The sequence below is a fragment of the Tenrec ecaudatus genome, chromosome 3 (assembly GCF_050624435.1).
Source record: "Tenrec ecaudatus isolate mTenEca1 chromosome 3, mTenEca1.hap1, whole genome shotgun sequence".
NCBI lineage: Eukaryota > Metazoa > Chordata > Mammalia > Afrosoricida > Tenrecidae > Tenrec > Tenrec ecaudatus.
The window spans coordinates 5,580,880-5,605,753 of record NC_134532.1 but is presented as its reverse complement, the minus strand read 5'-3'; the positions used below and the strand labels follow the sequence as shown (position 1 = coordinate 5,605,753).

At 40.2% G+C, this 24,874-nt stretch overlaps 2 protein-coding genes across 2 annotated transcripts in view; one reads left to right on the top strand and one right to left on the bottom strand.

Moving 5' to 3' along the window:
- The first annotated feature begins 963 nt into the window (after nucleotides 1-963).
- PPID (peptidylprolyl isomerase D) lies at nucleotides 964-15,047 on the top strand. Its single transcript, XM_075543640.1, has 10 exons — nucleotides 964-1,139; nucleotides 3,151-3,291; nucleotides 4,588-4,694; nucleotides 7,291-7,479; nucleotides 8,577-8,699; nucleotides 8,798-8,904; nucleotides 11,867-12,008; nucleotides 13,415-13,501; nucleotides 13,594-13,636; nucleotides 14,780-15,047. The coding sequence occupies exons 1-10, from the start codon at nucleotides 1,055-1,057 to the stop codon at nucleotides 14,866-14,868; spliced, it is 1,113 nt and encodes a 370-aa protein (XP_075399755.1). The 5' UTR covers nucleotides 964-1,054; the 3' UTR covers nucleotides 14,869-15,047.
- ETFDH (electron transfer flavoprotein dehydrogenase) overlaps nucleotides 14,846-24,874 on the bottom strand; it is a 59,661-nt gene continuing 49,632 nt past the window's right edge. The window contains exons 10-13 of the mRNA XM_075543639.1: nucleotides 18,786-18,954; nucleotides 18,210-18,392; nucleotides 17,743-17,964; nucleotides 14,846-16,464 (exon numbers count right to left, since the gene is read on the bottom strand). Of these exons, the coding sequence (XP_075399754.1) occupies nucleotides 16,301-16,464; nucleotides 17,743-17,964; nucleotides 18,210-18,392; nucleotides 18,786-18,954 (738 nt within the window). The 3' untranslated portion in view covers nucleotides 14,846-16,300. The remainder of the gene's footprint in view (nucleotides 16,465-17,742; nucleotides 17,965-18,209; nucleotides 18,393-18,785; nucleotides 18,955-24,874) is intronic.

The following is a 24,874-nucleotide window of genomic DNA, read 5'->3' as shown; positions in this document are numbered from 1 at the left end:
AGAGTAGAACTGCTCTATAGGTTTTTGAGATTTAGGCAGCAAATTTTTATGGGAGCAGTGAGCCTCATGTTTTTCCCCTGGAATGGGTGTTGGATTAGAACCTCTTGCCTTGTGGTTAGCAGCCCGGTGCTTAATCTAATGCACCACCAGTGTTCTTGCCATCAAAATTAGGCTTTATCAATATATTCTCATGGGAATAGGTAGAATGTTTTACACGAATTTCCCTAAGTTAAAAGTGGATTATAGGGCAATACATGTACAAATGTGCTTTACACAATTGATGAATGTATGGATTGTGATAAGAGTTGTGTGAGCCCCTAATAAAATGATTTTTTAAAAGTGGATTATAACAGAATAGGTTTTCTTTCTTTTTAAAAAATTATTTGTAACAGTGTAGTTTTATCAGGAATGAGAATTGTGCTTTATTCTGGGTTCTTGGCTTCCGCTGTCTGATGCTTGATCTATGCTGTATCACTTCACCTGTAAAGGGCAAACTAAAGTAAAACACCATGGCAATAAAAATGGTTGCTATTATTAAGCTGTGACCAGTTGTGTCAAGTATTATGCTAAACTATTTACGTCTTTGATCCTCAAAACGACCGTCCTCTATAAGTATTTTAATCCCCATTTTCCAGGCAAGCACATGGCGTTTTGGTTAAATCAAAGGCTGAGTTAAGCAGCAGAGCTGAGCTGGGATCGGTTTCCAATCCTCTTCTACATCACGATAGTTAGGAAAGGACATGGAGTAACTGCGAAAAGAAAAAAGGATTGAAGCTGCAATTTCAGGGAGTGAAGAAAAGAAAAGCCAATTACAGGAGGGCGAGGAGACAACTGGAGTGAAAGACAGGAATCAAACCCGTGGGGAGCCGCCGAGCACCTGTGCAGCCGCGCGTGGAACCGCTAGGGGGCGGTAGAGGCAGCGCAACAGCGGAAGTCAGGGCGGCTTCCGGTCCGTGCGGCGGAAGTGGCTCCTCAGATTGCGGTGTGGGGCCTGTGTCGTCTGCGTAACACGAGGTGTCTCTCAGCCCGCTTTCAAACGCGTGTGGAGGTCAAGATGTCGCACCCGGCCCCCCAAACGAAGCCCTCCAACCCCAGCAACCCCCGAGTCTTCTTTGATGTGGACATCGGGGGGGAGCAAGGTGAGCGGGTTCCGAGGGCCACCGGGGGGGACGAGCAGAGGCTGGGGCCGGGGGCAGCCGGTTCGCAGAGGGGCCTGGCCGCCGACCCTCGCGCCTGGGGAACAAGCTCGGGCATCGGGGACAGAGTCCAGCCAGCACCCTGGAACCAATGTCCTGGGGGAAGTTTCTGGAAAATTCTGCGTCGGAGATGGTGGTAGTCTTTGGAGTTCTGTCTTGCCTCCTTTGGCGGCGCTTCCCGCCTGGCTGCATTCGCGCCATTGAATGGCAATTTTTAATTTGAGTCGGCAGTTCTAGAAAGCGTATTCCAATGGTGCTGCGCGCCGGGAGCTCAATCTCTTGTCACACGTAAGAGGCAGCACAGGCCGCATTATTCGTAATTTAAAGCAAGTCGTTTGCTTATTGCTTTCTTACTGATGTCCTGATTTACAGCTCTAGAGTAGCTAGGGAAATATTTTAGCGTCGGAGAAACGGGCGCGATGTAGTAGTGTCGTTGCCTAGGTTACATAGCGCTAAGTTCCTAAGAGCCTGTGAGTTTGGCGTGTGATGTTTTATAACTGAAAGGCTCTTGTTCCGGAGCCCTTGGCAATTCTGGCACTCTGCTTGTTCAGCCCGGCATGTGCCCATTCAGGGGTTACTGTGAACGGATACAGATTTACGCATTCGCACTTCAGTTAGGTTTGCTTCCGATTTAGTGCTAGATGTAATTTTCATTTGTTCTAGACGTTTTCTGGAAGGGTAGCTTTTCAGTTTTTCCTCAGGCAAGCGCCACAGAACACAAAGACTACAACTATAAGGGCTCATGAAACGTGACTACTTACAGGAGATTTACTCGGGCTGGTTCCCTGTCACAAGCCCTGGTGGCATGCTGTGCTACACGTTGTGCTGCTCACTGCAAGGTGCAAGGTCAGTGGTTTGAAACCACCATCGGCTCTGCTGGAGAGAGGAGGCTTTCTATTCCCATAAAGAGTTAGTTGCAGAACCGACAGAGGCAGATCTGCTCTGCCCTACACGGTCTCTATGAGATCCGAATCCATCCAAAGGCAGTGAATTTTTAAATTGGTTAGTTCAAAGAGCTCTGGTGGCTCAGTTAGCTAAGCGTTGCTCTGCTAACTGCCAGGTCTGTAGTTCAAATCCCCAAATCCCTTGTCAGGACAAAGATGAGTTTTCCTGCTCAGTAAAGATTTATAATTTTGGAAACCATGATTAGAATCTGGAGACAGTGAGTTTGATGTATTGATTACTTAGTGATTGGAAATTCTAAGTATATTACTTGGGATTTTAAATCATTGGTACTTTGTGGGGAACCTGATAATAATCTGTTGAGTATTCTAATATGCTTAGGAGCCTTTTTTTACTGCAGAAAAATAATTGCTTCAAATTAATCTGGCTATGAGACCCCTTAAAATTTAAGTTTGTGTATTAGAAAAGTGACCCCAAAAGGAATTTGATAATCCATGAGTAATCTTGATCACCATAATTATATGAGCATTTCTTCTATAATACGTCCATTTAGTTCAGTGGTTCTCAACCTTCCTAATGCCATGGCCCTTTGACACAGTTCCTCATGTTGTGACCCCCAGCCATAAAATGATTTCCATTGCTACTTCATAATTATAATTTTGCTACTGTTGTGAATTGTAATATAAATATCTGCTATACAGGATGTATTTTCATTGTTACATATTGAACATAATTAAAGTAGTGATTCATCACAAAGACAATATGTAATTAAATGTTGTGAAATATTTATTTCTAATTACAAATATATGAAATTTTGTCTGGAAGCTTGGGTAACAGTCTTCATGCTGGGTATTCGCATGTGGACATATATGCACGTGGGCGGACCCGCCTGGAGACGAGAGGGTTCTTAAGACCATCGGATGGTCTTTCATAGGCGACCCCTATGAAAGGTTCGTTCGACCCTCAAAGGAGTTGTGACTCAGAGGTTAAGAACCGCTGATTTAGTTGCTTGTTTTGCATACTAACAAGATGCCGTTTTCTTCCCTTTTAGTCGGTCGAATTGTGCTAGAGTTGTTTGCAGATATCGTCCCTAAAACTGCAGAAAATTTTCGTGCATTGTGTACTGGAGAGAAAGGCATTGGACCCACAACGGGAAAACCGCTCCATTTGAAAGGGTGCCCTTTCCATCGAAGTATGTATAACTTTTCTGGATCTGATTATTTTTCAAGTACCCAATCAGATTGTGTTTGATAGGAGTTAAGAGAGAAACACACTAGATAGGGGCAAAGGTTGTAAATTTCCGAGTGGGTACGTTGACATGTGGGGCAGTGTAGTTTATGAAGGTTGGCCTGTGAGATTGGAATTAATGAATAAAAATTTCATTATATATTTTAAGAGGGCACTGAGGTTTATGTATAAAGAAATACACAACCCCATCTTCACCGGTCCCCTGACACTTACATTTTTTTCGGTTCATTTGAATGAGAAAGAATTAGCATTATTTAAAAATATATCATCTAAGTTACTAATTTGATTTGTGTGTATGTTTACTGAAGGATCCTAATAAATTATATTAACAAATAAAGTTAACATAGCAAGTCTGACATACTTACCCTTAGAAAGGATTGGCCTCAGTGTATAGAACTTGTTAGTGGCCCCATATCCTAAATTATAAATGTGGTGTATTGTGCCTGTATAAACAGTGCGACTGCTGAACATCAACTTTTCCTTTGCAAGTCTGGGATTTTGGTACATGGTAGGCAGAGAGTACCTATTCAGCCTGTAATAAAAACCGTGGACACGGCACCGAGGCCCTATTGGGCTTCTCTGGGGAGAAACACTACACACATGCTGCTGCATTTTCATTGCTGGGGGGAGAATGCTCCGTGTGACCTTTCATGGGAGAAAGAGAGCTAAGAAAGCCAGTACTTAATTCTTCTAGACTCTCCATGTCTCTTCAGCCCATACCCACAAGATATCCTTGCTAAGTCCCTGTAACACTTCCAAATGCTGAGTCTCAAGAGCCGAAAGGCATCCTGTGAGTATCACTGAATATGACAGTGATCTTAAGAACCCCGACTAAAAGAAAGTGAAAATATTCCTGAAGTAATTCCATGAGGGTGTATGAAATCTAGGAATGATTATTCTTTAATGAACATTACTGAGTGATTTACTATGTGCACAGCAGTGGCTTTCAGAGGTCTCTACTTGCAGAAGGACAAAATCAGGAGCCAGGATCTTGGGAAAATTAAGAGCTCCAACTCTAGAATCTCCGTGAGGGTGCATGAGCACAAAGTCGAGCTCTGGCTTACAAGTCAGTCAGACTCAGACTGTAAAGCCTGAAGGGTTTGCAGTTATTGGGAGGAAGAAACAGGAAAGTAGTATGATTCAAATTGTGTTTTAGAAAGTTGTCCTATATTTCATATACATTTTGACATTGCTGAAGTCTTTCATTTCTCAGTCTCATAACCATTTTCAATTTTTGTAGTTATTAAGAAGTTCATGATTCAGGGCGGAGACTTCTCCAATCAGGATGGGACAGGTGGAGAAAGTATTTATGGGGAAAAATTTGAAGATGAAAATTTCTATTACAAGGTAAAGTAAATGAACATGCATGGTTTTTGATGATAAAGAAGAGGTCACTGTGTCAGGAATACTTGTATTTAAAAACAATATCCTGTGCTTAAGTTCTTTTGTAAAAGAGGTATGCATATTTTAAAATATACATAATTAATAGGGAATACCTTCATCCGGTAGTGATATTATTTGGCGTCCATGCTATCGTTATTTCAGTATGACCCAGTTCCTTCCTACATGCTTCAGTTAAGCCAGTGAGGTTTACGTATAGGCAGTCCCCGGGCTATGAATGTCATACAGGCAGCTTTTATTTGCACTTCAGTCGAATTGTGCAGTTTGGGTGATTTGGGACTATAACCAGAATGGGGAAATTTACAAGTTGAACCCTTGAAATGACTCCACAGAGCATAGTGAGCCCCTCAGGAACCTGATGCATGAGATTGGCGGAACTGACGGTGCAATTGACTGTCACCTGTGAGCCCGCCTGCAGGGTTTCTACTCACAGGTTTAAAACGCTTCTCGGAAACAACAACAACAAAACGCTCCTGGAATGTTATGTAAATTGTAAATGATCGACACAACCTTAAGACGAATTCTCCCTGACGATCAGCTTCACCTGCTGCATATTTAGCTTTTCAATCATAGAAAGGCCTCGAAGCCTTTCCGTAAAATAAGGTTCAATAACCATGTGCACCTGTTCTGACACACCTCCAAATTCATGACAGTCAGGAACTGATCTCCGTTCGTTACCCGAGGACTGCCTGTACAAACACCATGTGGCAAAATTGTTACCAGGAAAAATGTTCTCATTATGGTAAGGATGGTAACTTGTGCATCTTTATCCTTGAATTTGAAGAGCAACAAAACCATCGCTAATAACCAGGATGTAAGGGGATTTACAAAGTAGCGGATATGGTTAATGTCCAAGCTCCTAAAGGACATTAGAGGTGCCTGTGCCTTATCTTCATTGTCCCAAGATGTAATCGGGGTATTTTGCATCATTCAAGTTATAAGAATGGACATGTAAGTATGAAAGTAAAGTAATGTCTTTGGAATTGAGGACTAAGAGCGAGGGACTTCGAAAAGAGAATGTCACCAGTCTTGCAGCGTCCTGACTGACAGCTGTAATGCTCGTTGCTGTCTGTGGCACCAGAGGGCTCGTGAGAAAGGGGCAGGCCTTGCTAACGGGGCTTCTAACGCTGCTGTGGAGAGAGGGTTCAAATGCATCGCACAACTGGGGAGTCACGTAAAGAAACAGTCAAACTCGCAGCCAGGGTATCAATTTTGACTCCTGGCAACCTTCTTCAACAAAATAGAACTGGGTTCTGAGGCCGTAGATCATTACAAGAGAAGAAAGCCGCACCGCTTTTCTGAGAAAGCTTCTGGTGGGTTCGAACTGCTGGACCACCGGAGCTTCTGAATAACATAATAGTATGCAATACATGCTAAATTGATAACATTTTCTGTGTATACTATTGGAGAAAGGTGTTAATAGTAATGCCCAAATTAAGGAAAAATGGGTACTTTCAAACCCTGGTGGCATAGTGGCTACACAGTGAGCTGCTACCTTCACGGTCAGCAGTTCAAAATCACCAGCTGCTATGGGAGAAAGATGATGCTTTTCCCTACCATAAAGCGCTACAGTCTTTGAAACCCACAGGGGCAGTTCTACCTTATCCTGTAGGGTCACCAGGAGTCGGAATTGAGTCAGGGGCAGTGCGTTTGGAGTTTTGGAAGCCTTGCTACACAAGATTTGTCTACACAGAGTTTAGTTTGGTTTTGGTTTCCATGATAAGAAAGAGTATAGGTGAAAGACTGAAGTATGCGCATGAGAACACAAAGCCCGTGGTAAACCGAGGAAGTTAAAGTTTTGTTGACATTATGGGAAAGCACCACATCCAAGGTGGTTGGCAGGACGAAGCCAACAAGGAGAGGAGGCCTCCGGAAAAGGCGTGTGGGTCTTCTCCAGACTCAGCGGTTCGGAAGCTGGGTTAGATTTCGACGGAAGGACAGGTGACACTTCAGGTAGAAGAACGTCACACAGTGCACGCGGAAGGAATAAGTTTCAAAGCCTAAGAGATAAGGTAGCAAGATCTTCATCATTCTACTGTAGGATTTCACAGAGCTTTGGACAGGTGGATGCCAAGGTAGGCTTCTGAAGGGGAGATTTGCTGGGGAGTCAATCTGCTAGCATATGGATTCATTTTGAAATTGGGAAAACACCCACCTGACACCCACATAAAGCCGATGCTTAAAGGTGCTGGATTAAGGAAGTCTAATGGTCAGTTTTGCCCTTTTTATGATTCTTTTTTCTCACAAGATCTGAATAATCTTTTACACTTATGGGCCTGCACTGTGACTCTCCCTTACATGTCCGTCAACTAGAAATGGTGGTGGAGCATTATGTGGATATTAGGAAAAAGACCTCCCTGACTATTGTTCACGTTAAAATGTTAAGAATTCAAGTACTCCATGTTCTGTGAATAAAAGTTTACAATGACCGCATGTTGCTGGGTTTAAATGGGACTTACAGTCTGCCTGCAGGCTTTGTGGGAGTAGTTAGTCAGCGAGTCCTCTGACCTTTGTTTTCTTGTAATGATTTTTATTCCTGCAGCATGATCAGGAAGGTTTATTGAGCATGGCAAACGCAGGACCCAATACAAACGGTTCTCAGTTCTTTATCACAACAGTGCCAACTCCTCATTTGGATGGGAAGCATGTGGTGTTTGGCCAGGTCATTAAAGGAATGGGTGTGGCAAGGATGCTGGAAAATACAGAAGTGAAAGGTGAAAAACCTGCCAAAGTAAGTACGAAGTTAAAGTTGAAATACACGTAGCTGTTAACTTAGGAACCATGTAAGCAAAACGATTAGGTGATTTATTAGGCCTGGGGAAAATGTTGACTTTTCATCCAAACCTGTTTTGTCACTTTTTTCTTTGAAACTTTTCTGTGATGGGAAAGACTAGGGTAGTTTTAACTTTTGCCTTGGTGGCCTTTGACTAATGGCACGTCTTTGTCTGTAAAACTTTGAATCGGTATGTGTAATAGTGTATAGTAGAAAACAGGCAATCTAGAGTAGTGTCTGTGCTCTGTTAGTAGCAGTGGTTTAGCCTTGACCTTTGGTATTTAACTTCTCTTGGCCTGTTTCCTCATCTTTGCTTACATTACTGAAGAATTTAGACTTAGGTTACTGCTGGAGACCTTTAGAGGCTAAATGGCAGAATCAAAAAGGTCATAGCACCACTCAACTTAATCAACCAGGTTGTGAATGGGAGTTTGCAATTGAGTTACCTGTAGGAGATAACTCAGTACAGGTAACTGAAAGTGAATGTCTAATCTAAAAGTTTCAGAGAAAATGATAATATCTTGTAGTCTGTGTCCACTGAGCTCTTGAATAGCAATAAAATACTTTTGTAAATAGTTACATTGTTGTATCAATTACAAAGTGTATAAGAAGGACATTATAGAAAGAGCAGTCCCTGGGTGGCCCAGATGATCATGTGCGTTACTACTACCTAAAGAGTTGATAGTTCATGTCCACTCTGAGTCACCTTGGACAACATGCCTGGCAATCCTGCTTTTCAAAGTTCCGTTGTGAAAACCCTTGGAACACATTCCCTTGCTCCTTGAGATGGAATTGACCAACAACCACATGGTAATTCAAACTAACATAAATCTATATGTACTCGTGTATAAGCTGAGTTTTTCAACACATTTTTAATGCAGTCTTTGGTAAAATTAGGTGCCTTGACTGTTATTCGGGATGGCTTATACTCAAGTATATATGGTAGTTTTAGAAGTGACTTGGATAATGACATTGAATTGAATATCTTTGGGAAAGGCAAAAAAAATTCCATTAATTTGATAGTACACTTCTACAATTTAGGATTATTTTTACAGTTGTGCATTATTGCAGAATGTGGAGAATTGAAAGAAGGGGATGATTGGGGAATATTCCCCAAAGATGGCTCTGGTGACAGTCATCCAGATTTCCCTGAGGACGCCGAGATAGACTTGAAAGATGTGAGTCCTTTTAGACTATTCATACATTTTTCGCAATCTAACAGTGATAAAACCATTTTATTTACAGAAATCCAACATGTATCCTTTCTTTTGTACAGGTAGATAAAATTTTATTGATAACAGAGGACATAAAAAACATTGGAAATACTTTTTTTAAATCCCAGAACTGGGAAATGGCCATAAAGAAGTATGCCAAAGTTTTAAGGTAATAAAGTATTTTAACAATTAACTTTTAGAAATTAAAAAGGATTATTAACAATTCAGAGTTGTCCATTACATTTTTGGAAAAGTCCCCAGGTATGCTATATAATTGTATTTCTTGTGCTGCTCCAACTTATTTTGAAAAACTTCCAAGTGTAGACAAGTTGCAGGAATACATGTATATGTCATATACTTTATATTCTTGTATATTCACAAATATCTAACATGAGCTTTGATTGTATTTTAAAAGGAAGCTGGCAAATACCGTAACACTTTACCACTCACGATTTCTTCAGCATATATTTCTTACAGAACAGGGACACTGATATTCTCAATACCACTGTGATACAGTTTCTGTGTGTGTTTGTGTGTGTGTGGAATGTACCATCTATTTGCTTCTTTAAGATTACATTAAGGATAAGTATTTGTCAGGAGGACTTAGTTGCAAGTCATTGTGACACCATACTTGAAGGGCACATGCCAGTTTGGCTTATTTTGAGTTTGAGCACTCGATTAAAGTGCCGTCTTCTAGATGTCTGTTAATAGCCTGTGAGGTGGTGCTATGAGACTGCAAACATCCAGTCCACAGCCATTTTCCCCCCGTGGTGTATGGCGGCGTTGGCAGACCTTACCTAAATGAGCTTCCATTTGGACTGGTACAGAACTGTTGTTTTCTAATGCTTTCGTTCATTCTAGTCACTAGCTCCCACTCTTCTGTTTGGAAGAGCCCTTCTTTTCTTCCTTTTAGTGTCGTAAACTCGATAGGGGTCACTTTGCTTACACTTGGAGTTGTCATGACTGAATCAACAGTGGCACTGCGCTGGGAGTGTTAAATTGTTGGGACGTTCTCCAAACCGCTCTATTGTTGTTAGGAGCCATCGAGTCATTCCGGACCCATAGGGACGCTACACACAACAGAGTGAAACACTGCATGACTCTGTGCCTGAGCTAATTGATGCGGTCACTGTGTCGATACATCTCTTTGAGACCCTTCCTCTCCTCTGCTCCTCCACTTGTACCAAGCATGATGTCCTTCTCCAGAGACTGGACCCTTCTGATAATATGTCCAAAATATGGAAGAGAAGTCTTGCCATCCATACCTCTAAGGAGTACACTGACTGTACTTTGATGCTTTGGAGAATACCATAGCTTGGGGTACATGCCCCTTAGTCCTCAGAGTAATATCCTTCAGTACCAACGAGGCCTTGTACAGCAGATTTACCTAATGCTATACATCTGTTGACCTCTTGACTCCTGCTTCCATGAGCATTGATTGTAGGTCCAAGCAAGATAAAATCCTTGACAACTTCAGTCTTTTTTCCATTGATCACTGGTCCAGTTGTGAGGAGTGAAGCTACGATCCTTGGTCTTTATCAGCAAGTGCTTTCAGGGCTCCTCACTTTGAGCAAGCAAGGGTGTATCATCTGCGTATCATAGATTGTTAATAAGCCTTCCTCTGATCCTGATGCCCCACTCTTCATAATGTCTGGCTTCTCTGATTTGCTCAACATACAGATAGAAAAGTAGTGAGAGGATCCAACCCTGTCACCCACCTTTCCTGATTTTAAACTGTTCCCTGTTCTGTTTTCACAAATGCCTCTTGATCCATGTGTAGGTTCCTCAAGCGCACAATGAGGTGTTCTGGAATCCCAGTCCTCTCAAGGTTATTCATTATTAGGGTCCCCACAGTTAATGCCTTGGCATAGTCCGTGACACACAAGTAACCATCCTTCTGGCATGCTCTGCTTTGAACCAAGATCCATCTGACATCAGTAATGATATTCCTTGTTCCATGTCTTCTAAGTCTGGCCTGAATCCTTGACCGCCCCGTCAATGTACTGCTGCAACTGTGCTGCTCTTAAGCCGAATTTTTACTTGCATGCGATATCAATGATACCGTTCTATAGTTAGAGCATTTGTTGCTCACCTTTCTTTGGAATGTACACAAAAATGGATCTCTGTCAGTTGGCCAAGTCACTGTCTTCCAAATTCCCTGGCACAGACCAGTGAGTCTCCACTTTTTACAGGCTTTACTCAACTCAGGTCAGTGGTCGACTCCCCTCCAAGAAATTAGTTGCTCTTCAGTCACACTTCCAGTGCCCTGAGGGCCCATCCGCCGCCACTATCTTCAGCAGTGTTTTCTGCTTCCTTTGTATTTAGGCTGTCACTATCTGACAGTGCTTCCAAGCTATGCACCAGGTTTCCAGTGGCTTCTTTCCCTGAGCTTGGGTGCTGAGTCCTTCTTAGTTGTCTCTTAGTGTGGAAGCTCCGCTGAAACCCCCTCACTTTGAGTGTCCCTGCCAGCTTTGGAAATAACCTGGGGCATAGCTACAAGCCACCACAGTCTGACAAACTGAGACAAGTGATGAACCCCAGTCTCTTCAGAAACCATTATTCTTCCTGATGGCTCAGGCATGTCCAATAAAAGCCTCCACAGTGCAGCTCCTAGATCCCTCTACCAGGTTCTCATGAATTGAGCACTTAATTGTTTTTGACACAAGGTGTTTCAGGATCGTACTTACCAGACTCCAGTTCTGGAATTAGTTTTTCCACAGAGCACTGATTCTTTTCTGTAGGGGGTAGATTTTAGAAACCAAAGTCAGGGGCCTAAGTGTGCTCATTTTCTTCTGGGCTCTCGGGACTGCTGTTGTTGCTCAAATTCCACATCAGTGTTTCCCTTCACCTTTCTTCATTCCATTATGGCGAGGACCTTAGTTCCAAACATAATGTTGAGATACTTTCTAAAATGAGATTTGGCTTTTATAAATAGGAATATGGTGTTCTTAGTGGGTGATTGGCCTTCTGAACACTTTGAATAGCTGTTGGAAAAGTAAAACATTCTAAATCATTTTTAATAAAAATATTGTGACCACTTAATGCACTTGCTTATCAGATTGCATAATATTTGACATAATTGAAGTTGAATACCTAGCATTACATGCTACTTTTATTAATACTTTCCATAGGTATGTAGAAGGTTCAAAGGCTGTTATTGAGAAAGCAGATAGAGCTAAGCTACAACCTATAGCTTTAAGCTGTGTGCTGAATATTGGAGCTTGTAAACTAAAGATGTCCAATTGGCAGGGAGCCGTTAATAGCTGCTTGGAGGTAAGGCAGTTTTTAATCAAACTTTTGGAAAGAGTTCGGTTATGACAACAATTTCAACAAAAGTAGCTTTATATACATTAATACATCTGACTAATAAAGACAAATGAGCTAGAGCACATATCTGTGCAGATACTTTCCTTTTTCCTCAAAGCAGTCTTAACAACTCATTCAATGCCTTAACATATTAACATTGAGCACATAGTGTATGTTAGGAATTGAAAGACAAAAGCCAGGATTCAGAGCTTCAGTTGTGATGTTGTATGTTGCTTCTTGCTTGCCTCTGGTTTTGTGTATGTTCTTAATTCTACTGAATCTTAATTTATTTGTATAAAATAAAAATAATACTGCCTTATGAAGAGGCAAGAATTACATAACATGTAAGGTATTTCACAGGGAACTTAGTTTGAAGCACTTAATAAATAGTAGTATAACTTAGTAATATAAGTATGCCCTTGAGGAGCTTATAGGCCTAGAAGAGGGAGTAGTTTTCAATTGAGGGTCAGCAGGGCTTGTGTGGGAGAAAGAGTAATACCGGAAGTCATCTACAAGTCACCTCTGTCTGGGAGACATATAGGAATATTGACTAAATTTGCTAGAAAAGTCAAGGCGTTCCCTTCTTCAGACAACAGATGATCGTCTTCCCTGGGGAAGATTTTATGTGGAAAAACAAAATCCAAACCAGGGCTGTCTATGTCTAGTTGTCCTATGTACTTTGCACTTTAAGAGATGTTATGTAAACAATATACAATTTTACAAATGTTTCTAGGAGAAACCTGTCAATACCTATTCATGTTCCTGAAAGCCTAGATTTCAAATACAACTTTTTATTCAAAAGGTGGCCTTCCCCCCCTTTCTTCATTTTGAAGCCCTCTTGTACATTCTGTCCGTTAGGGTCCAGTCAAGACACAGAGATCATACAGTAATTTGAACAGGAGATATAGCAGAGGCATGAAATGATGACGGTTTGGCTAGTCTAGGGTAGAGAATTCTGAGAGCATTAGGCATACTAGGTATGTTATGTATATGCGTAAAATACATAAAATGAGTCCTATTGATTTGGAGCCCTCTCCCTCCTGGGTTGAGTGAGATCCAGACTTCATTGAGGGGGGCTTGGCTGACTGGGTGGAGGGCCAAGCAGTTCTTTGAGGTGCCCTACCTCAAAGGGACTTGTTGGCAAGCCGCTCTTTTGACGTTGCTGAGAGGAAACACACTGTTCAGGGGTCTCTACCTATAAACCCTAACATTGTGCCAGCTGGGAAAAGATGATCAGGTTTCAGGTCCGTTGTCAGAGAGTAGTGAAATAGTCGAGGGTGGGTTTGGAGATAACAGGCAGTAAAGTGAGCACTGGGACATAGATTTAGTACTTAATATGTGCATATAAATACGAATTTTGCAATCTTTTGTAGGCCCTTGAACTAGATCCAGCAAATACTAAGGCACTGTACCGCAGAGCTCAAGGGTGGCAAGGATTAAAGGAGTATGATCAAGCACTGGTAAAATTTTGTTCTAAATGCTTATAATTCTTAAAAATGGTTCTTCATAAATCATAAGTAATTCTGAAAACCCTTTTCTCCTCCAATTAAAGGCTGATCTCAAGAAAGCTCAGGAGATAGCACCTGAAGATAAAGGTAAGTTGACAGTGTTTATAGTGAGTTCTTTTGATCTTTTAAGAATTTATCCACAAGAGTCATTGTATCCATCCATTATATCAAGCACGTGTGGATATTTGTTGCTTTGGCACTTAGTTTATTGTTAAACCTGTATCACAGAGAGCATACAGTAGTGAATAGGAGTGTTAAATTTTTTGCCTGGAAGCTCTAATTCCTCTCCAGAATGTAGTAATTTTTCTTACATCCAACCACTATTTATTCTATCACATTATTTGAGATCTGGTTATGATTTGTTACAATTCTAGTTGAAAACTCAGCACAGAGAGAGTATTCTTTTTTAAAAATCATTTTATTGGGGGCTCGTACAACTCTTAACACAACCCATACATCCATGCATTGTATCAAGCACACTTGTATATTTATTGCCATCATTTTCAAAACATTTTCATTGTACTTCAGTCCCTGGTATCAGCATTTTTCCCTCCCTCCCTTAAGAACCCTTGATAATTTATAAATTATTGTTTTATCCTGTCTTACACTGACCGATGTCTCCCTTCATCCACTTTTCTGTTGTCTAGCCCTCTGGGAGGGGTTTATAGGTACATCAGTGTGATTGCTTCCTGGGAGGGGGTTATAGGTAGATCAGTGTGATTGCTTCCCCCTTTCTCCCAAGAGTATTCTTAATGTATTTAAGGTTTTTTTCCTTCGGCTGAATGACTATTAAGGAGGAATCTACAGCAGAATTTAACCTTTAATTCTAACCTAGCATCCTAATGACCAAAGGACACATATTTAAGGAAGAACTGTAGATACCTATGACAAAAATAAACTTTAATTTTCAGTCAATCCAACTGTTAATAGTGACTCTGAATCTAGATATTAATAATTCCCTTTGGTCTTTTATGGCAAAAGTTAAAGGAGAGACACTTCCCGCCCTCTTTAGGGGAGCGAAATAATGCCTATGTAATTGAGTTCTGTCACTTCATAATCTTCTGAAATTAGTATTTGTGATCTTTGTGTGTATAAAAGTGATTGTCCTTTTTCTATACTTTCTTGTTCTTTTTCTCCATTACTTTATGGGAGAGGAAATTGGGAGTTAGGATATTAAAATGTCACCTAGTTTTTAAAAATATTCTGAAAAATAACCTTTTTATTTTACAGCTATACAGGCCGAACTGCTGAAAGTCAAGCAAAAGATAAAGGCACAGAAAGACAAGGAGAAGGCAGCTTATGCCAAAATGTTTGCTTAAGAAAAAATTGAATGTTGCTTAAATGTTATGCATTGGCTGTATAAAGGCAATAAGAAGATTTAAGGGTGTTGACTAATGTGTGTCCATAACATGTTTCTTTTTATGCTTTAGTTTCCCATTGTTTATTGTTTAGGAATACTTATTGATAAGGCCTCTTAATAAAAAGTGTTACGAAGTCATTGTAAAGTTGGTTTCTGCAAAGAATGGTAAAGACACACAGCCCTGTATTAAAGCTTGCCTTTGTATATTCAGCAAAACCTGTGAGTGCAGGAATTCCATGGGATACCATGTTTTTCTTTGTCCTGCAAGTTTTGTCTCCAGAAGGATGTAGTTGCCACTTTTCCATTGCTTCATTTAGTGGAAAATGCTGTTTTTTAAACGCGTCTGAATAACACAAGACTCTCCAGATAACCTCACAGTGTCCATAGGAAATTAATATGAGAATAACACATGAATGTCCCAATAACCACAGTGTCCATAGGGAATTAATGTGAGAATAACACACGAATGTCCCGATAACCACACAGAGTCCATAGGGAATTAATATGAGGGCTTTGCAAGCTCATAAAATGGGCACAGCTTTTGTGAAATGCTTAAGTATTTTCTGTTTCTTTGACAGATGTATGCCTTACATAGGTTTGCACTTTTGGAGACTTGTTTCCCCCCCACAAATCTATGATACATCTCTGCCCTGTTTTATACTTAATGAACAATAGAAATACCTGTCCATGACTGGTTTCAATGGTTGGCAAACTTTTGTCCCTCACAACAATTAAAAAATTCCAGGAGTCACCATTATCTGGGTAATATCCTTTACGATTTTTCTTCAGAGCAGTATGCATGTTCTGAAAGAGACAGAGTGGTTCTAGAGCTGCAGCTTGTCGGCCCCTGGTCTGGAATGTGGGTTGACAGACCATGTGCAGGACTGAAATATTTTGAGTTTTTTGTGGACCAGTCGAAATTATGGATTCTGCAGTTTACAAGTGGCCATAGGTGATCTGTAAACCTATGAGCACAGGTGTGTTGCAGTAAACTTGTCATAACAGTGGGCTACGTGCCCTTCTAGAATGATGTTTGTGTTAGCACGTCAACTGTATATTACGTCAATCATACCTTAATCTCTGAACTAACAAAGATTCAAAAGACAGAATTTTAAAAATTCTGTAAGCACACTTGTACATAGTTTCCATCAACATATCCAAAACTCTTTCTATGTGAGCCCTTGTTAAGAGTTCCTTTTTAAAACAAAAGATGTGGGACAATCTTTAGTACAAAATTTTTATTTCACTGATTTATTTTTTAAATATCCTAATTATGAAGACCCTCTGTAAGATATTCTGACACTTGTGAGCCTTTAAATATTGAAATTAATCTGTCATACATTTTAAAGAATATACTTGGAAATGTGTTTCCAAATGATAGTGGTTGTAATTTACATTCCATTGTAAGCAGGTCCTCCTCCACCTTCTGGAACCACCCAGTTAATATTCTGACTTGGATCTTTAATGTCACATGTTTTACAGTGCACACAGTTCTGAGCATTGATCTGTAACCGAAATCCATCACCCTTTTCCAAAGGAACAAATTCATAAACTCCTGTAAAGTAAAAAGATAGCACATTGAAGTACCTGATTTTCCTAACTTAAAATGACAGATTATGCTAATTTGCAACTACCATTACAAAGAACGATAAACAAAATATTTTTAAAAATGTTTTCTGAATGCTTACCCATAGAAAATAACATTATCTTGACTTGGTGCAAACTGTTGCTATTAATATAATTCATGCATAATAGCAGGAATGATAAGAGTTGGTCTTAGTAAGATTCCACTAGTCTTTTTAAAAAATTAACTTTATTAGGGGCTCATACAACTCATCACAATCCATACATACATACATCAATTTTGTAAAGCACATTTGTACACTCATTGCCCTTATCATTCTAAAGACATTTGCTCTCCATGTAAGCCCCTGGCATCAGCTCCTCATTTCCCCCTCCCTCATGAACCCTTGATAATTTATAAATTATTATTTTGTCATATCTTGCACTGTCCAACCCACTAGTCTTTGTGGTTCAATTAAATATATAATGTTTAAAAGATGTAAATGTTTGGAACCGTCAAGTTCATTCTGACTGACCCTGTGTACAACTTTTATCAAACACTGTTCAAATGTCACCCATTGCAGCCACTGTCAGTTCCTCCTCTTGAGAACCTTCTTTACACGGATTCTCTGCTTTACACATAAATAGCTCTTGGAAATACTCCATTATCTTTTAATTGCTTTTTCCACTAACTTTGAAGGCCCCTCATGTATATAAACATATAAAACAATCAGATCCAGTTCTTTAGTCACAAGGACATAATCCATTGTGATGACATAACTTAAAATATAAGTCACATTCTTAAGTGGTCCATAAGACTTATGTTATTCTAAGGGTATGTGAATATCTTTTGGGGAAATGTCATCTGATTTAGTCTAACAAGGTTTCACCATTGTTAGGCATTGCTAGTTCAGTAAGGTGCCCTGATGGCTCTGATACTGTCAGATGTGCATTAGACGTGGACCATCTATTGCACGATTGGTGGTTGAAGCCCACCAGCCACTGGAAGGGAAAAAGATTAGGCTGTCCAGCTCCCAGAGGCTTTACAGCCCTGGAAAACCTTTCTTGGCTTGCTAGGAGGTGGAATCCATTAAAATCCAGGGGATTTGGTTTTTTCATTTTTTTTTAATTGAGTAAGAATCATATAAAGTTTTCTTAAACCAAGCTGGACCTTTGGATCATTTAGAACAACTTAAAAACGACAACATTATAGAAAAATTTTTTCTACAACCATGTTTAAAAAAATACAGCTTATAACTACATTACTGACCTGCGGGGCAGAATCGCTGCTCAGGGCCATCGTAGATCGACAGATTTCTGTTTACAGGTACACTGTCATCCTTCAGGGTTAAGTGGGCTGGCTGGTCATGTTCATGATTAGTACCGCTCAAAGCCACAGATGACAAGAGGTCAAAACTGATCTGTCCATCAGGTTTTGGATACTCAATAGGTGTGCAATCCTTGGCTGGCTTTAGCTGACTGGAGTCCAAACCTTGTACAGTTTAAGGAAGTTATTTAATAGAGGTAAGATACCAATTTTAAAGTACTATCTTAAATATAAACACTTGAGAAATAAGTGCTATGGTGTTAGCCCTATTATAATTACAGTAACAGACTTCAATATTTTTATAGGGATTTTTTACAAAAGATTTAACACAGAATATACACTTTCCATTAATATATTTCATTCATGAATTAATAATTCTAAAAGATAGTTGTCAAATACATTTAAATTACCTTTATGTTTTAGAGTCCATGGCTCCATCCCTCGAAATATCCAGTAAAATATTCCAGTGTACATCATCCCTCCGTATAAGCCCAAGATTCCATGACAGGAAGGTTTTATATTTCTGACAGAATAGAGTTCTTTCCACACCCATGATTTCTTCAGATTCTCCTCATACTCACTTACATGGAGTCCTGTATTCAGAACATGGTATGTTAAGTGTGGTATAACTTCAGAAGATGAAAATACTTGAGTGTTGTCTGAACAAACCTTAAACTTTATACATAGCTGTGTTTTTATTCTACATAAAACGGATGCTAAGTCTGAATAAGGAGTCCTTGAGTGGTGAAAACCGGTCACTGCTTTACTGATAGACTGGCGTTTTGAGCCCCGTCTTGGGAAGACAGGCTGGTGACAGGCTGGCGACAGGTGGCAGCCTTGAGTACTCTGGAGCAGTTATATCCTCCACACACTCAATATCCACCCCATGGAAACTAACACCACCGCCTACTTCAATAGCGTCTTTTCAAATGCCTTAATGAAGAAATTAACCATTTTCTCCCCTATATTTAAAATAAAGTACTTACCTTTTGTTTTTGATTGAAGATTCTCACTAGTTACTTCCTTAAAAATAGATTCAGCTGCCAACATTCCACTTTTCATTGCCGTGTGGGTACCTTTGATCTTGGGAACATTCATGAAACCAGGACTACAGCCAATTAGTAAACCACCAGGGAAGGCCAGTTTGGGTATAGACTGAGAAAAAGAGGATCCAGAGTACATTTGTTAGCTGAAATTAAACTTGTAAACCTTTCTTCTGACATCATAGGGGAAAGCTGGATATAATACACGGAACTAGTACAGCTAAAGGAAAAACGAACAATTTTGTTTTCTAAATAGAAGTTATTTTCCCCTTAAGACTGAGTAAAGACTGAATTTATCAACAATTTCATTTTGCTTGGATTCAGATTCATTGCTCATGGATACAGCAGTCAAGAAATCAAGTGGCAGCGCACTGGACAAATCTGTACAAGATCTCGTTAAAGAAGAGCAAGGATGTCACTTGGAAGACTAAACCAAGCCACGGTAGTTCCCATTCACCTCATATGCCTGAGGGTGGACAGTGACTGAGGAAGCCCACAGACCTGAATTACAGACTACTGAAAATATGGACTTCCAGAAAAATATACAAACCCATCTTGGAAGTATAGCCAGAAGGTTCTTTAGAAGTGAGATAATCGCTTCTGGCCTTTTGGCTAAGATCAAGTGTAGAAATGAGATGACACAACCTCATGCCATGTACGTAGGACATTGTTAGAGCGTATCATCTTTTGTAGAGAGGGTCCGTGAACAAGAGAAAGGCTGTCAAAGATACACTGATATAGTGGCTGCAACAAGCTCAAATGGTCAGGCACTGTTTCTTTCTGCTGTACATACGGTTACTACGGACGGAACCAGCTTGATGGCAACTACAGTAGGAAAGAGTGAATCAGGCCTACTACTCTGTAGCAAATGAATTATGACTGTACAAACATCAACCTAAGGACAAGTGATTCTACAACAGAAGAAGTGAGGGAAACTGTTATTTCAAGAATCTAGTGATTATATGATTTATTAATTATTGAGTTATTTTACAGTGTTATAGATTATTAGGACAGTCATAATGCACTGAGCATTTTATTTTAAAGGGTATCTGGTACTTTTCTAAGAGATGTTTAAAACAAGCAATCCGATTTCCAAAATAGCCCCATAGTCCTTGACTTTCAACACAGAAAGGGACATTTTTATTTTATACAGATGATCTCTTACGGTAAAACAGATTAGGCAGCTTGCTCCAAATCATTTAGTCTAAGTTTTAGTACCAACCAACATTTAAAGATCCACATCTTTCCTGTCTATTGCTAGTCACAACACTACCAACTTTTAACATAGTTGTCTAGATCTTGCTTCTTGTTAGAAGCCTGGGGGCGTCATGATTGTTGGGTTGCTCTCTAAAAAGTCAGTAGTTTGAAACCACCAGGTGTTGAAAGGAAAGAGACAAGTAATTCTACTCCCATAAAGAATTATTAGCCTCGGAGGAGAGTTAAGATGGCACACAGGTAGAATCATCCATCCAGAAGTCCTGTTGTTAGATCAGAAAATTAAAAGGTAAGGAGGTCAATATTGGGAGGCTGGGTGCTAAAAATAGATCCAGTGTACTGGGATCTGGTTCAGACCGCCCTTCCCACTCCACCCTACGATTTTTGCCCACACATCAATTTGAAAACTCGCTGAAATACTCCAAGATCACAGTGTCCGCCGAGGGCTATGCTAATCCCTCGCTAGGTCCAGCAGGACAGCATCTCCTGCCCCTTCCTACACTCCAGATCTCAGACCCACAGCGAACAGTAATTTCTCCAGGCTGCTGTGTAAAGATGGTCATAATCCCAAGCTTGTGTAGAGCCTCTGAGAACTAGCCACAAGACCTGACACCCTAGTTTCCCTCCCTGTTAGCCACCCTGCTCCTGCATTCTCTCTCGGGCTTTGTATCCTCCCTCCCCATGCAGGAATGGAGTGACTACATCGGACATCCCCTTTCCCACTCTCCCCAGCGTGTGCCTGTGAGCATGGCTAAGGATATATAATTAGACACAAATTTTTAGCAATTGAAGAGCCCCTGGGATATTTTCCTGTGACAGAATCCAGAATCCCTGCAGCACAGCCTCTACAGCTGTGCAGGAGTGACTCATGAGTGCAGCCAGGGGAGAATTCAGAGCTAGTCAGCCCCAAATACACTCAGCTGATGTGGTCCCCCTTCCCTGGGGACAGCATGGCACAGCCCAGTACCAGGGTACCCCACAGGCCCATTATAAAAATTAAAATAAAAAAAACCAAAAACAAATGCTTACAACTCCAGGCTGTGTTCCTTTGTGTAACATTGAATGTAAGCCTCCAGAAACCTGGTCCTGGTTCAATAGCATAATATCAACATAACAGGCGGCACAGAACTCTTAATTCCCAAAGCACAGCCCAGGATAACAAAACAGGAAAAGTCAGAGGCTGAAAGTCACAGCCCAAGCCAAAAACTGGCGCTACTAGTTTTGGGTACAACAGTCTTTAAAAGACTGCAAATTGTAGCCAGACAGCCCAGACCAGACCCATTCCCATGCTGCGGCCCGCCCCAACCCTTTCCAGTGGCATACCTACAGTTGTTGGCCTCAGCCCACCCCTCTAGGTCCCAATCCCCACCGGCCCCTGAGTTGCTATTGCTATGGCATCTGGCCTACACAGGAGCCTAACCTAACACCATAGTAGGTCACAGGTAGTCCCTGAAATCACTCTTACCAGTCACACAGAGAAAGAACTCAGGGCCCCTCGGTCTCCTGTAAATATGACACCCAGTTCTTCCAAAATAACATGCAGGCACCAACATACCTCAACAGTTTCAACAAGAAAACCAGAAAAGCAAAGAGCAACGGCAGAAGTTCTAAACCTCAAAACACTCATAGAAGAAACCGATGTTGAAATGCAACAAAAAGAAATCTTCGGAACAATACTTGGAGTAACACAGGATATGAGGAAGAAATGCAGAATAAGGATGCAATGATAAAGGACATGAAGTCCACAATACAGGGGATGAAGTAGACACACCAAAGAGAAATACAAGAACTAACGATGAGGGAACAGAAGCAAAACACAAGATCACAGGGCTCACCAAGAGACTACAACAGGTGGAGAATTGTACAAGCAAACTCAAGGACAATCAGGCAGACTTCAACAAACGGGAAACACAGTCAAACAAGATAATCTGAAAAGTGGAAGGAAACCTGAGAAGAATGACAGTTGCCATGAAGAGGAACTATGAATGGGTCTTACGAAGACACAATGAGGAAGTCAACAGGTAAATTAGTGAGGGAATTCCTGGAATCAAACTTCCCCACCATAATGGATGAGAATGAGACATTCATATAGGAAGAATTAGACTAAACCCCAGAAAAAACTCACCAAGACACATAATGGTTACATTATCCAACTTTGAGGAAAAAGAACATTTTAAGAGCAGCAAAAGACAAAAAGGCATTCACATAGAATGGTGTTCAGCTCTATCAGCAGATACCATGAAGAGGAGGAGAGAGTGGAGGTATATCTTCCTACTGCTAAAAGAAAAAATGCCAACCCGAAAATCCTCCACTCTGCCAAACTATCTATCAACACATTGTGGACAGATCCCGAGATAACTCGTGATTTCTACACGCTGTCTTCAGATGCCATCTGCTTGGATATATTTTAACTACTTAATCTGTTTAGGTATTTACATTAGTAGTGAATGTAACAAACTTGATTGTCTTCATGTTCTTTTAGCATGTTGGTTAAATCAAATACTTACTATTTGTTTAATTGTTTTGCAAGAAGTTGTGCACTTACCATGAAAAAAAACCCAGTGAAATGTAAAACATCATCTAAATTGCTCAAGTGATCTCCCATTACACAAAAAGACATGAAGAAATTCTTAGCCCTAATTCTTCTAATGGGACAAACAAGAAAAGATAGCTGGAAAAATTATTGGTCAACAGATCCTCTAATAGCTACCCCAATATTTTCGCAGACTATGAGTCGTAATAGATTTGAACAAATATGGACATTCTGGAACTTTAATGATAACATGAAAATGGACAATAGTTCTGGAAGACTCTTTAAAATTCAACCTGTGCTGGATTATTTCCTCAAAAAAATCAGGAGAGTTTACAGACCAAAGCAACAGTTGTCCTTGGACAAGGGGATGGTTCTGTGGAGAGGATGCCTGAGGTTTCGAACATACAACCCATCAAAGATTACAAAGTTTGGTTTACTTGTTAGGAAGATGTGTGAGAGTGTCGCAGGTTATATTTGCAATATGGAAATTTATACTGGTGAAGGGAAGAAATTGGGAGAAACTGTTCTCTCAGTTCTTGGCCCTTATCTTGGTATGTGGCACCATAGCTACCAGGATAATTACTATAACAGTACCTCTACTGCTGATTTATTGCTGAAAAAAAACAAACAAACTAGAGTCTGTGGTACTATTAGAGTGAACAGAGGTTTACCGCTAACTCTAAAAGCCAAAGCATCAAGAATGAAGGTGACACAATTTTCTGTAGAAAAGGTGACATTCTTCTTATATGGAAAGACAAGCAAGATGTCAGAATGATATCAACAATTCATGACGCTTCTGTCTCAAGCACAGGGAAAGAACAATAGAAAAACTGGAGAGTATATATTAAAACCTGTGCGTATATATCAATATAATGCTCACATGAAGGGAGTTGATCGTGCAGATCAGTCCCTCTCGTATTATCCTATCTAAGGAAAACAATGAAATGGAAAAAATAGTCATCCTTTACCTCATACACTGTGGACTTTCAATTTTTATAGAATTTACAATGCCTTGAACCCAGAGAAAAAAATGAAGTACAAGCAGTTTCTCCTCTTAGTGTCAAAATACTGGATTACTGATGATGAAAATGAAGGCTCTCCAGAACCAAGAGAGGTATGTCCAGTCCAAACCCTAGTGGAGCAGGGACAGCACCATGTAAAGAAAGATCCACTGGGAAGGCTGTCAGGTGACGCGAAGCAGCACGAACCTGTGTTCATTTCAAGCAATGGAAAAAAGAACTTTCCTACCAGAGCCTGTAGTTTGCGCTGCCCATGGAAAAAGAAGCAAAACCACATATATTTGCAAATTTGGTAAGGTACCGCTTCACAGAGAAAAATGGTATACAAAGTACCATACATTAAAAAAAGTACTAGAAACTTTTGTTTATATATAGGTCCTATGCTAACTACAATGTATGAAGTAATTGTAACTGTTTCGGATAAGGTCTCCACAACCAATCAAACCAAAGGGCTAGGAGATAATGTTTGCAGTGTTTCAGGAATAATATTTGCACACTGTCTTTGTTTCTCAATGCAGTTGTATAGTTGTAGAGTATAGTAACAATAGTAAATTGTATAACAAAGGAACATATCAACAAACGAACAGTGGGGAACAAAGAATGTATTTTTTGTTTGATATACTGTATTTATTTTTAGTGTTTTTCAAAGTAATATGGATTATGTTGATTATTTTTATAAGAAGTTTATAATTTCATGAAGATTATAGTTAATAAATTATTAATGTTCCGCATACATTGTAAAATGTTTCATAATGTGAATGTTTTATATTCAAAAACTGAAAGTTATAAATATGATAAAAAGTTGATGATATAAACCCATTATGGTTTAATGCAAAAAAAACCCTAACAGCTGAAAAAATACACAGCCACTTGGGTAAGTTGGTAAAAAAATATCCGGTCTTTAATGTGTTAAGATAGAGGGTGAGGTAAGAGTATTCCAGACAAGGAAAAATTCAAAGAATATGCCATAAGACACCCAGCCCTGCGGAAAATCTTTGCTAACACACTGTGGTCAGAAGACCACCGTCCACCAACTACATATAACACAATTCCATCTAGAAGTCAATGGGCCGAAAAGAACTAGCAAGGTAATACTGCCTCAGAGGGAATAGAAGGCAAGAAGGAAGCCCCCACATAAACCCAGCGCATTGATATGAAGGGAGACAGGAAAACACCCAACCCAGAAGATACTACAAGATGACAGCAATGAATCCACAGATGGTGGTAGTAACTGAATTCAACGGATTGAACTGGACCATTAAAAG